Source organism: Saccostrea cucullata, unplaced genomic scaffold (genome assembly GCF_032062105.1).
Source record: "Saccostrea cucullata isolate Sc308-1 unplaced genomic scaffold, CSIRO_AGI_Scuc_v1 ctg10362, whole genome shotgun sequence".
NCBI classification, from domain to species: domain Eukaryota; kingdom Metazoa; phylum Mollusca; class Bivalvia; order Ostreida; family Ostreidae; genus Saccostrea; species Saccostrea cuccullata.
The window spans coordinates 9,772-23,448 of NW_026924407.1; the positions used below are offsets into that span (position 1 = coordinate 9,772).

The window sequence follows — 13,677 nt, forward strand, 5'->3', positions numbered from 1 at the left end:
TTTCTTTTAAATCAAATGAATATTATTCATAAATAATTGTGAAGAAATGGTTTGTTCTTAAAATTTTTATGCCTTCGGATCGATAGATCTGAGGCGTATATTGTTTATGTCCTGTCTGTTTATCTGTTCAGCTGTTTATCTGTCTGTCAATTTGAACATTTGTCATAACTTTTTAACTCTGAGAGGTAGAGACTTGATATTTGACAGGCATACTCAACTTTAAAAGACATCAACTTCAATGACCTTGTGACCTTGACTGTGACCTAAATACTTAAAATAGTTCTTTCGAACTTTTACCGTAAGTTTTGAATCATAGGAGATGGAGACTTCATATTCGGTATGCATATTCCACTATTAAAGTTTTTTTCAAATGACATTGAGATCAATGACCTTATGACCTAGACTGTGACCTATATGCTAAAACAGTTTTTTTAACTTTGTTACCACCAGCCGCACAGTGTTTCACAAACACATCTTGTTCAATACAATAAAAGACTTCCTGATCAACACGACCAATTCAAATATTTGATACATATTGACATTGTATTGTAGCTCAAATATAAGGATAGATACATATCTGCCTTCTGAAAAAATTATTATCTGTTTAAAGCCTTTAGTACAATCTAGATTCTACTTGTAAACCAGACACAGGACAGTACTTGATAGGGAACAGCCTAACTAAGACTGCAAGGATAAAATCTGTAACCATGTATACTATTGTTTAAGAGTTGACTTCTACATTGGTTCAAATGTTGAAATACATGTACACTGTACTACGTTTGAGTGGACTTGGTTATCAGTTGGTCACGTTATATATGTACATTACCACGTTGTAAGCATAAAGCTCTCCTGCTCTTGGCCGCTTGATCAAAAAATTTCCTAATCTTTATCTTGATGCCTCAATCTTGATTGTTACGTCATATGACATTGTAAGTGAACATGGGTTTCTTTCCATCCCAATTGAAATGATCAATTTACATTTATTCAACAGTGTTTCTTACACTGTGGCTGGGTATCATGTAAATAGAATGTTCTATCGTGTTAAATGATATTGTCCTACAGACCCGGTTTAACGATAGAATTCGTTTCGTGTATTCGTAATGTAGCCAAGGTTAACACGTGCGATAACTTGCATAGTGCATTTACTAGGAACAATCTAGAGAGTTCCGAATGTAAACATGGCAGGTAATAAATTTGAATTGAGAGAAAAACATTGAGAAAATTAATTGGATTTTCATATCTATATGGATTATTTTTTTGGGATTAAAGGCATAAGCAATCTAAAGAAGGTTTGTTTTGATTATTTTGGTAGATATTCCCAATGCAAATTTTTCATATTCTTCAAAATCATTTCGGAGGGGATCCGCTCTGATTTGCTACATTGCAAGTATATGGGACGTATTCTAACTGTGGTGAGGGCCTGTACCGAGACACAGTTAGATCATTTTAAGTAGGTATCATGATTAAAGTAAAATATCTTGCTTTGCTTTATTTGCAAATGGTCAATATTTTAATGAGCTACAAAATATTAATGATCGAGCTACAAAATATTCTTTCTCATTTGACCACGGTCAGAATGGGAGAAGGTTGTACATTTTGGCCGTGGTTGCAACAATGGGTTATGTATAATTTGACTTGATACTTTGTGGATTACATGTAACTACAGAATACTGCATCAGCAGATTCTATATTTTAAAAAAAAATTCATTTATTTTTTATTCAATTGTAAAAATGACCTTTAAAATCACATGGGTTTAACATGTTGAAATGCTTTAATCGCTCAGAATTTTGAGATTTTAATTTTTTGTTACACTGAATTTGTTTCACTTAAGCTTCACTATTTTCATATAATCTTATTTTTTAAAAAAAAAACATTGTTTACATACCCTCTGAGTGGTTGCAGTGACTGTACTGATGATCAATTGGTTCCTTGGATAACGACTTTTCCATTTAGGCTAAAGCATAATATTTTCGCTAAAATATTCACAGGACACGCAGTAAATTTTCGTCTGGATTTGACATTCATCATGTTCATTGTCCATCACGTTTCCATGCTTACACGTTGCACACATTAGGGCTATTCCACCTACTGAAATCGCCTCACAAAAAGGATAAATCACCGCATTTTAGCTACAATCAATATCAAATAACTATGTAACGATCACAAGATGAAGATTTACTTCCAACTTCAATCCAACTTCCACTACATGTATGTCGCCATTTTGTTTTTTTACGATTGCGATACGACAAAACGAAATTAGTTAAAAATCGCAAATTTTTTCGGTAAAAACTGAAAACAGATAAAAGAAAGTCATTTAATACAAATAACAAATAAAAATTACCCCAAAAATTATTTTAAATGGCTTAAAATAGCGATGCTGTTTTTTGAATTATCCACTTCCGGCAGGATAATCCTACTTCCGGTAGCATTACTAGCATTGACCTAGTTTCAAACCAGCATCAGGATAAGGATCAAACCAGGATCAGGATAAGGATAACTAGCATCAAAATCAGCAAGCAAAGGAAGCATCAAAATCAGCAAGCATAGGAAGCACCAAAACCAGCATTGATGCTGTAACAAAATTATTTCCCTGCACTGTACGTCTTTTACGTCGATGCATGTGGAATATCTTCAATGTTTACTAGTATATTTAAAATTCAGTGTTAAAATTATACGTTCCTTTTAATCTTGATTGCAAATAATACTTTATTACCTACAGTACTGTGAAATAACTGATTAAAACCAAAATTTATCAATCCACTCTGATGAAAAATTAAATCTATGATCCCCCCCATTAAGATCACTACTAGAGTAGCAACAAAAGTCTAAAACAAAATTGAACAAATCTATAATTGACATCTTCGGACAATATTAACGGCTGAAAAATAAAGATCGTTTTTATCATTTATTTATTTTAATTTTTTTTCAAAGGAGGAACACTTTGGTATCCAATCAACTCATGTATTCGGAATATGAAAGTTTAGGATATCAAAGTTTGACTGTATTAAGACATTTGGTTATTTAACATTTCAAAACTACAAGAATCCGCACCTGTTTCTACATTTATACACAAATTTATTCCATTATAAGCATATTTTTTGAATATGTCAAAGTTAGAGCATATGAGTCATGAAATGGAGAAAACGATTTTTACCCTTCAACCAGAGACCTGTCTCTGCTTCAACTGTTTTTTTTTCTGCAAAAGCATCAAACCAACAGGAGGAGATATTCAGAGGAGCTTAATGAAAACTGAAAAAGTGTATTAACGCAAAATATGCATTATTTTGCCATTTAAAGGGTAAAAGAGGAAGCATGAAATAAAAGTCATTATCATAAATTAAACACTAATAAAACATGATTTCATTTAGGTATGATGCAAAAGTGATAAAAATATTACCTAGCATATAGAATAACATACTGCTACTCTGACACATTGGAGCAAATTAACAAGCTTATACATTCCAACAAAGAAATAATGTAAATTTTCAAATTATTTATTCATTGAAAAGGTTGAACAAGATATACATGTACATGAAATGTACATTCTAATCCTAATTTACATATTGCACAAGCCCCAAATGTCCAAAATTAAAATATTTTCATTTATGGTACCAAATTTATATTCTGATACAGTGTATCTGTATATACATGTACATGTTTTAAATAGGTTTTTATTAATACTTCTGCGAAAATATTGCACTCACAATTTATATTTTTTTGTTATAAAACTTAAATTCTGATTCACAAGATTTAATTTATATATATATATTTTCAGACACAGTAAGTTACAGAAAAAAATCTGTTGTTTCAATATGTCAGAAAAGCCAATGTTGAAGCTACAATGAACTAAGGTGCATATAAAGTTGAAATCTGACATATGTTTTCATTTCAAACATTATTCAGTATATGACTGTGACCTTTCAATGCCTAAAACATTTAATATGTAGATAATTCTTTATTATTGAATCCATACAATTTGATCAGAGTTAAAGTTTCAGAAGTACATATATAACAATCAAGTTCAATCACTATGCCTTAGTCACTATAATTGAACATCTTTTGAAGCTATTTTAGAACATCTTGATAGAATTACATGAACAACTATGTTTTTCAACACAGAAAACACTGGAATGCCTCTTTTCAATAACAATGTATTTGTTTTTACTTCTTCAAGACTCCTCAATAGATTCCTTTAATAACAGAAATGTCACAACTGCTGTGTACATTTTTGGTTTCTGTATTAATGGTTTGTGACAAAATTAAGCACGTGTAAAATCACAGACATATTAAACATGGTTTTGACTCCATCATCTTGTTCCTAAACGATTGGAAGGCTGGCCCCTTACGGCCTGCATGACTTCATCCATAAAACTGCAAAAGAATAAATATTTATTCACTTAAAAAAAAGTACATACAGTCAAATCTTGTTATCTCAAACTCAGTGGGAATAAGATAAAATTTGAGATAGCAATGGATTTGAGATACTAAGGTTACAATTGTTTAAAAAAAAAAACATGGAACTTCCAAGCCCTCGGATATGTGGTATTTGAGCTACTGGCCTTCGGGCCATAAAACTGAGGAGAGTTCACTTTTTGATCTCAGTCTCACTATTTCCATTGAATTGATAGTAGAAAAGTGAGACTGAGATAAAAAATGAGTGAGTCCAAGTTTTATGGCTCCCGAGCCTAATGTTAAAGATACTAAAGTCTGTGTGGAAATACATTGCTTCATAGAAATCAGGGGAAAAAATATTACAGTCTCACCTTTTGAAGTTAAGAACCGAGGTGGATCCTAGCACCACTCTGACACCAGGGGTGGTTCTATTAAGAGTGTGAACAGTCATAGCTTCCTCATAAGTGGCCCCTCCAATCATAAACACAATAATATCCTGAGGTCTGAAAATGATTTTTAACATCACTTAGTTAGTCTTTTATGAAAAAAAAATGTTTTACTTTGCCTTTAAGATTATAGGATTATTTTCTACAATGGACACCATATCTTTACTAAGACTTGAACAGAGAATGTTTTGGTTTTCAGAATCTTAGAAGTCCAAACAAGGATAGTTGCATATATATCCATACAATAGTCCATTTATATGGAAAACACATACATGTATATAAACTTGATTTTTTTTTTTCAAAAATGTGTTGTTTTTTTTTTATCTAAGGCTACAAATGTTAATGAGTGCATTCTATGCATTCTATTAAAAGAATCCGTTGCAACAAATACTGGTAAATATTATACACCTATTTACTGGCTATGAGGACAATAGCAAGTTTATCGTTCCCCAAGACAGCAAACTATTTCCCGAGGCGCAGCCGAGGGAAATAGTTTGCTGTCGAGGGGGACGATAAACTTGCTATTGTCCGAATAGTCAGTAAATTGGTGTTTTATTATACCGATGCTGACTTAACTTTTGTTAACTTTTGGGAGTTCAGGGTACACACAATTATGATATTCCATATTATACCGATGCTGACTTAACTTTTGTTACGTCATAATATATGCGCGTCACAATCCGTATAAAACCAGAAGTTTTCCGAGATGAAAAGCGAGGGAAACAGAATGCTGCCGGTGAATAGTTTGATGACTATTTCACCATGGGCAGATAGCACAAAAACTATTTCACAGTAGGGTCATGTTTTTATATTGAACAAATTCACAGAGGTATAATAAAATAAAATATTCCATTTTGTGTATTAAAGCATGTTAAAATTCAGCCTACCTTTCTTTAAGAACACTTGTACCCAGGTATGGAAAACTTCCCTCCTTTAACTTTCCTTTGATCAGCTGATCCAAAACATTAAACATAACTGGTTTATGTTGGGTGTATATATTTTCAACTCCCTGAAATGAATTTTAGAAATCTTCTAATTTCTATCACACTGAATGCAAAAGTCCAGACTTTAAATAATTCATTCATGAAGCAAATACAGTAAAACATGCTTGTAACGAACACACTAATAATGAACTGATGGTTACATGAAGAAGATTTTCTTTCCAGGTGTTTTAAAATATTTTTTGAACTTAACATATAAAAATTACTTTTAATACAATGAAGCAAAATCATCCATCCCTGGAACCTTGTTTTAAACATGTTTTACTGTACACCACTGCATTAGCTGCAAATATGAGTCTTGTCAAGTTGATCAACAAAACTTGCAGCTACTGTACAAATAAAGAAAGTGAGAAAGAAGTGGTGCTTTCCTACCTTCAACCCTTTGAAAAACCTCTTGGTCATAGCTACTGCATCTTGGTTACCAAACAAATCACTGCCCCTGGCTTTACGACCTCCATATTCCAAGACGGCAGGGACTAACTACAAAGATCAAACTCTCATTATTACACATGGTATGAAAAACAGAAAGTGGCTCTTTGAAAAGTGTGGAAATAGTTAATACATGAATTCATGAAATGTTTGCATAAGATGACATTTTGGTCTTAGAGTTCATAAACCCTCCAGACACTCATATAAAATGTTGCTTTAGATCTTATGATTTTTCAAAAGATAAGTATTCTAAAAGTACAATACAAACAATTTTAGTCTAGCTTGTGTAGTAAAATCAGACCATAAAAAAGAAAAAAATATAAATCATCAAAAAATTTATATGGACATTTCATGTCATTAAGAGTTATCTCTCTTATCAGAGTATCCGGAACCTTATTACGTACATTTCTGAGTTTGTCACTGACTCCTTTTTTGCGTAGAACATCTAACAGTCCTGATATGTCATTATTACTGTGACTCTCATATCGTAGGGCATACAACATCACCAGACGCAGCATATCTAATGGCTGTAGTTTGTCATTGGATAACAAAGATTTTATCCTCTGAAAAAAAAAACACAAAAAAAGTTATTTACGCATCAGGTATATTGTCCTGAAAAGTGGTAACTGAGCAAATGAAGGACTACTGATGAACATATATAAAAATTGTCTATTTGATAGTTGATTTAAATGTGAACATAAAGGGTGTTCCCTTGACAAAACATTTTCCTGTGCAGATTGCTTGGATTATGCACATGTGAAATGTGTTATTTTCTTGGCTGAGCTTCTGCTTGTTACCTGTAAACAAGCTGAATGGTCCCCTTGACATGCCAATTCCTGCTCTAGTTCCGATGCCTCCATCAAATGATGTTTAGTGACTAGCCGAGATAATTCCCCCACAACTGCCACATGCTTTGCAACAGTGCCTGACATCTTTTTGAATTGGGGGTAGTTCTCTATGAAAGCCTAAAACAGAGAATATCAGAGGACAGTTGATTTTTGTTTGCTTTCTTCTTCATAACGTTTCAACGGGTCTATTGTCAAATGATGACACTTAAAATGTGTCTTTTTTCAACATTACTCTTCTAAAAAGACCTTGGCAAGAAATGATTTTGCCTCTGATCTTTAAGAGAAAGAGATTCTCAAAGAAACAATCATACAAATTGTTGAAAGCATGGCTCCTCCCCTACTAAACTGCAAAAGAGAAACAAACATAAGAAAACTAGAATGTAAACCTTTCATAAATCTGTACATACTTTCATGTCAGCGATGGATTCCACTTTTGCTGTACTTTGTGACTTTTTCTGAAATTCCTCCATAAGATCTTTGATGTTTGTTCCTATCTCTCCAAAATTATTGTACATATTCTGTTAAGTAAGAAAGCATAAATTCTATCATGTAAACATCTGTCTCTTTATACATTGTGCAAAAATATAAAATTATGAACTGGCAGTTAAAAATTAGCAATTTTTTTTCAAATAACATTATTTATATCAGAAATTCAATACTGAAAAAAAAGAATGATGTTATTGAGCTAAAAAAGGGTCATATTTACAGTTATATGTATTTTCCAGTATATCAATTTCATCTAGTCAAGTACATGTATTAAATACAGGTATATAAAGTTTAGCCTGCCATCTTTTTCATAATTCTGAACATATGTTACTTACATTGGCATAAAATTCATCATGTTCAGCTGACAGAACTACCTCCTTCAGATCTTTGGAGATTCCTGGTACATCTGATAGATTGATGCGATTATTGTTTATTCCTAGAAGTTCATGAACCATGGCTTGGTAAGTCCACTGCAAAAAATTATTTTAAATGAAGGCTTGACTAAATAATGCAAAAGTGAAAACACAGAAATTAAATATTAAAGACAAGTCTTGCAATATTAACCAATGTGAAAATTCAGTGAAAAGTTCATCTGATTTAATAAAGGACTTTGATCTAGCATTTTTAGACAATGAATTTCGAATTGCAAGTTAACAGTTAACCAAGAACACACTGCATTATCAGTAATTTTTCTATGTCATCCATAAGTGTAATCTGTTACTATTTCTAAACAGGTGAAATACAGACCTGATTAAGAAGTGGTGAAACAGCATCATCTCTTCTGTCTAAAATCACCAACACTGGCGCTACGTCTGTTTTACGGAACTCAAACAGTGCCGCCTCTCTGTTTATAGTATTCTAAAAACATAACACACGTATTAAGAAAATGAAATTTCTGTAAAATTTAGTTCTCAGCCTTCATTTGTCAGCAAATCAGCATCGGAACCATTCTAGGAACTAAATTAGCAAAGATAACAAAGAAAATGAAAATACTGTATACAGGGTTATTTTCGCCCTTTCACGCTTGTAAAGAATTTTGCCCCGTTTTAAATTCGCCCAGTCATAGTTTTGTTTAAGAAATTATACTGTATTCTTTGAATTCGCCCCGTTTTAAATTTGTCCAAATGAGGGTAGGTCGAAAGGGGTGAAAATTTCCCTGTTTACAGTAATAGGGAATGATTTGAAAAGGTCACCATTTTCTGCTGGACACTGACATACAAGGCTCATTTATGTCATCTCAAAAAAAGATATCAGTAAGAATATAAGAAATCATTACATCTCCATGAATACTAAATTTTACCTTAATTTGCTTTCAGATCAGAACGATTTGGCACAAAGTTTTCTCCCTTACCCTGACATTTTCTGCCAGTCTCCTAGCCATTTCTGAGGAGTTCTGATAGCGAATCATTGGACATTTTTTGAGTGACAGTAACACTGATGTTAATCCCTCTACTGTCCTGGACAAAGATCCAGGAGACCAATTCAGAGCCTGTAAATGGAGAAATAAAAATTTTAAAGTAAAGATTGCATTTTTCTTGATTAGAGAAAGATTTATTTACTCTTCTCATTCCATGAGCTATAGTTGATCTGTTTGCAGCCTACAGTCACCAATATAATGATTAAATAAATATTCAGCAACACTTTACCCTGTGTGATAAATTTTACATTCATAAAAAAACTACCAAGGCTGTACAAATATTCAGTTACAGTGACAACTTATGATATATAGTGAAATGTAGGAACTCAAACTATTAGTCTAAGATATTTCGAAAACTTACTTGGCAACATCCTGGGATGTTTAATGTAAACAGGTGGGGATTCACTGCTATGTAGTCACCAAAGAATTCCTGAAATGAAACAGCATACTTCAAGTCCCAAATAGCATCCCCTTCGTCAACTTAGTATATGACGGTTCTTAAAAAAATGTTACATTTGTACTATAGTATTTCTTTTTAAGAAGATTTTTTAAATAATATATTCACCTGGACTTCTCGCACCACTTCTTGGTCATCTGCTTCTGCTAAAACTTTGACATCTTGTTTGCTGATCACATTGCTAAAATCTTAAATATAACAAGAAAAAATCCTAATCTCCATTCAATAAAACTTGATCATACAATCTTAACATGGAAAGATAACTGCTATATTTATATATTATACTTACAGATGTAATACAGTCCATATTTTGGCATTCTAAGTTCTTGCGCTAGAAGTTCAACATTTTCTTTCGTAGGCCGGAGAAATGTTATGCACTTTAAATGTTTCATTGTCTCACGGCCTGACGAGTCTATCCTCTCAAACAAATAGACTTCCTTCTGCAAAATTTCTGACTGTGCATACACCATGCTCACAATACTTGTCTGCAAAAATGAAAAAAAAAATGAAAACTGTAAAAAATAAAGCCTTCAAATTATGAACATGAAAATGTCACTGAAATAAACTACAAAACTTGTATTCAAAAATATATATTTGAGAAAGTTGTTTTACTATAACCCCCCTAATTTACAATAACTTCATCTGATACAAACATTGTTGATATACAGATTTAGACGTCCAAGTTCTAACGTTACAGCTGCTCTACACCCAAAAGTTATCTATTTATAAACTAAGCAAACGAACGCAATAAAAATGTACACAGATTTACCGTTTCTTTGTCCATCAGTAGAACCTTCATACCAGGTCCACTCTCTTCTATCATCTTACTGATGTACTGTTTTATTGCCAAAATAACATTCATTTTGACAGCAGTACAGAAAATCGACCGAATTTTCTTACAGGAAGAGCTACATAGAGACTAAAGTGAGAAACCCACCTCGAGGAGGCTTTTCCGAAATGAAAAGAAGAGGAGAAATAGTTGGAAGTCACATATCTTCCAAGAAGTATTTGATTCGGTTTTATACAGCTGATCTAGCGGAAAACGTGACAATTTTTTTATAAGTGTGTGTGTGTTGGGGGTGGGGGGTTGTTTTCAATTTCCTTTAAATAAATAAAGCTATACGTTCTAAATTAACAAAACTGAGAATTTCTGCACATCCTTTGGAAATTGAAGTAGGCAGATATTCAAAGCCTTGTATCCCAAAAGAATCGCGTTTTTGTCACTATTGTAAAACTGTTGTAGAAAGTGAAATACATTTCATATATGACTGTCCCTTATATATAGATTTGCGAAAAAAGTACTGTTCTTTGAACATCTGTAATTTAAACGATAACATATTGAAAGAAAATCATTGTAAAGTATTATGTAATCCTGATAATGCAGTTCATTCTAGAAGGCTGTGTGAATTTTTATATGAATGTTTTGAATTGCGTTCCAAAAATAAAGCACAATTATAATATATTTATTTAATGCATTTATTAGCTCATCACTGTTCATACTATATTGCTTGCATAATGATTATGTTTAATCTTCAAGTTGTTATACTCTGCATTGTTGACTTCACTGATCCATATACTTGCATGTATGTATTTCATTACTTGTCTTTTATATGTAACATGGTTGTATGCCAACATGTTTGGTGAATCAATAAAGAAATTGAATTGAATTGAAAGTTTAACGCAGGTTGATCACAGTGTGGTGGGGTCTATTTTTATGCTATGTGCAATGTACCGTACTTGAAGATTTGTGGAAACATAGATTTTGCTCAGTTCTTTAGGTACCAACATCTATATACTCCGTAGTGTTTGACCTTGACCTCGGAGTTCGGCCTTAATACTAAACTTTAATCTTGACCCTTTTTAAAACAATTGGTCCTAGGGCTTTCATATTTCCCCTGTGTATATTAAATGTGCGAGATCTTTTAAAATAAATATGCTTATTTATAATACACGTGTATATATGGAACCAGCTGCCAGAAGACACCACCACGGCCATTTCCCTGGAGTCCTTTAAGACCAGGAGTCAGGGATCTAAGCACTGTAAATGAAGCAGGACATGTTTTTACCAGTTTCTAAAATTGTATAAATAGATGCGTGGAGTCCCCCTCACGTACACGTTTTTAAAGCAATATGAGCTGCATGTTTGACATCGGAAAATTTATTGCAAATTTGTGATTAACTAATTTAATGACAGAAAAATAAATCATTTATAAACTTCTATTGTTCATATTCGCGATGGAAAATTTTTTATTAGCTTTAAATGAAGCAAAATTGAATTATTGTCATCCTGTACAATAATGATTTCTTATACATGTTATATGATACTGTATATTCGGTTGTACGGAAATATTTCTTTTGAAAAATTTCTAAATTTTATTTTGGGCTTATTGGTCATAAGGGTTTAAATGACATACAAATTAATCACAATAGCACATTTTACCATCAAAATAAAATTTTGGAAGATACAGCTCATATTGCTCTAATTAAAGTGAGCAAATGCCGCAGCAGCGGCCCTTCACTTTATAGAAAGAAGAAGATAAATATTTTTGACGTACATACCTTGACCTTACAGTTTGATACATTAAAAAACTTAAATCTAATTTAAGCCATAACATTTGATCAGTTAGTTCTAGGTCTTTTATATTTCACATTCGAATTCCTTGTGCCAAAACCTTTCTTTTGATATCCAAAACGATGCCCCTTTGAACTTGACATTCGAGTTTGACCCATTTTAAAAATAGCCTTGGTCTTAACTTTTGGTGCTAGGGCTTTCGTATTTCACAATTCGTATTTATTGTGACAAGGCCTTTCGCAAGACACAAGATGCCATTAATTTTGACCCTTTGATTTTGATCTAAAAAAAAAAAAAAAAAAAAAAAAAAAATTTGCTCATTGCCGTAAATTTTGAAGTTTGCCTTGTCATTCTAAAATGCAAATTGAACGAAATAATTAAAGCGCTTAAGAAAGAGGAACCTACTTTTACTTGTATATTCCTATCAGTTGATTGCACATATGGTTAATTAAATAAAGTGAAAATAACCCAGCGCCTCACTTTTAAGGTGAATTTGTGTAAACAGCAGTTAAATGGCCAATATGATAGTACTGCAATAAAAATCGCGTTTAATTCAAATCGAGAAGGTCAACTGCCATTTACAACTGAAGGACAAAGAATGTGATGGTTATATACTAAGCTGAAAATAGAATACTTTGTCTTGTGCTTTTGCATAGGCGTCAGGGCCGGGGGGTGTGCTTCAACACCCCCCCCCCCACTTTTTTGCAAAGATAGACATAATATAGGCATTGAAAATTGGGGGGATTACCTTTTTTGTTGGTTTAGCCCCCCCCCCTTTCAAATTGCTTCCGACGCCTATGCCTTGACGTGGTATATTTAGTAGAAAATGAAACCTATTGATATAATATATATGATGAAAGACGCAAATGAAAGTGCCTCCTCTGGTGCCTTATCAAGGAAATTTTGGTAGTTGATAGTGCCACAACTAAAAAACTATGGCTGTGCCCCCGTAAAAAACTGAAATTGATTCCCATGGACCGTGAATTAATGAAACTAAATTAATCGTATCGCAACTCTTCAAAAACTTTAGGCTTTTTAAAAAGAATCCCTTTGAAGGTTAATTTTGATTCAGAATAGAATTTTACATCAAAATTCGAAAACGTTTATACCCCGAAAAGTTAGGAGTGGTAGTTGAATGAGAGGATGGGCACTATTATAAGCCTTTTTACCTTGAAAGTCTTTCCCGATTGAGCGTTCAACCCGATGAAAATGGTAGATACATGTAACAAGAAAATAGAAATCCTATGTGCATGAAAGCGGATACCTGGCTTTTTGATAATAAAATTCTTTTAGGTATTCATTTCGCTTGTCCCGCTTTTAAGAGTTCTTGGAACTTGGGTTGTATTTCATTTGTTGAAAGGTTTGTTTTTATAAATCTTTAAATGAGATGTTATACCGATATAAACATGTAAAACAAGTTGTATGGTAACATACACATACATATGTATATGAAATTATGAATTTATGTAAATAGTTTATTCTCTCTCTCCCCCTTCTATCTGTGCATGTACATTACAGACCCGTTTAAACCCAAGTAAGTTGATGTACACATTTGTACACGCTCTATGCTCTTCTCTCTCGCAGCGGAAGTAATTCAAATGACGTTCCCCATTTCCCCCTCATCCTAA

General features: G+C 32.8%; 1 protein-coding gene across 1 annotated transcript; it reads right to left on the bottom strand.

The window, feature by feature from the left end:
• Window positions 1-3,831: 3,831 nt before the first annotated feature.
• Window positions 3,832-10,383, bottom strand: LOC134266372 (vacuolar protein sorting-associated protein 45-like). Its single transcript, XM_062748624.1, has 14 exons — window positions 10,247-10,383; window positions 9,767-9,962; window positions 9,586-9,665; window positions 9,382-9,450; window positions 8,955-9,092; window positions 8,351-8,461; window positions 7,939-8,073; window positions 7,525-7,635; window positions 7,067-7,234; window positions 6,674-6,832; window positions 6,213-6,320; window positions 5,727-5,848; window positions 4,765-4,896; window positions 3,832-4,372 (listed from the first exon to the last, which is right to left on the bottom strand). The coding sequence occupies exons 1-14, from the start codon at window positions 10,337-10,339 to the stop codon at window positions 4,309-4,311; spliced, it is 1,686 nt and encodes a 561-aa protein (XP_062604608.1). The 5' UTR covers window positions 10,340-10,383; the 3' UTR covers window positions 3,832-4,308.
• Window positions 10,384-13,677: the final 3,294 nt, after the last annotated feature.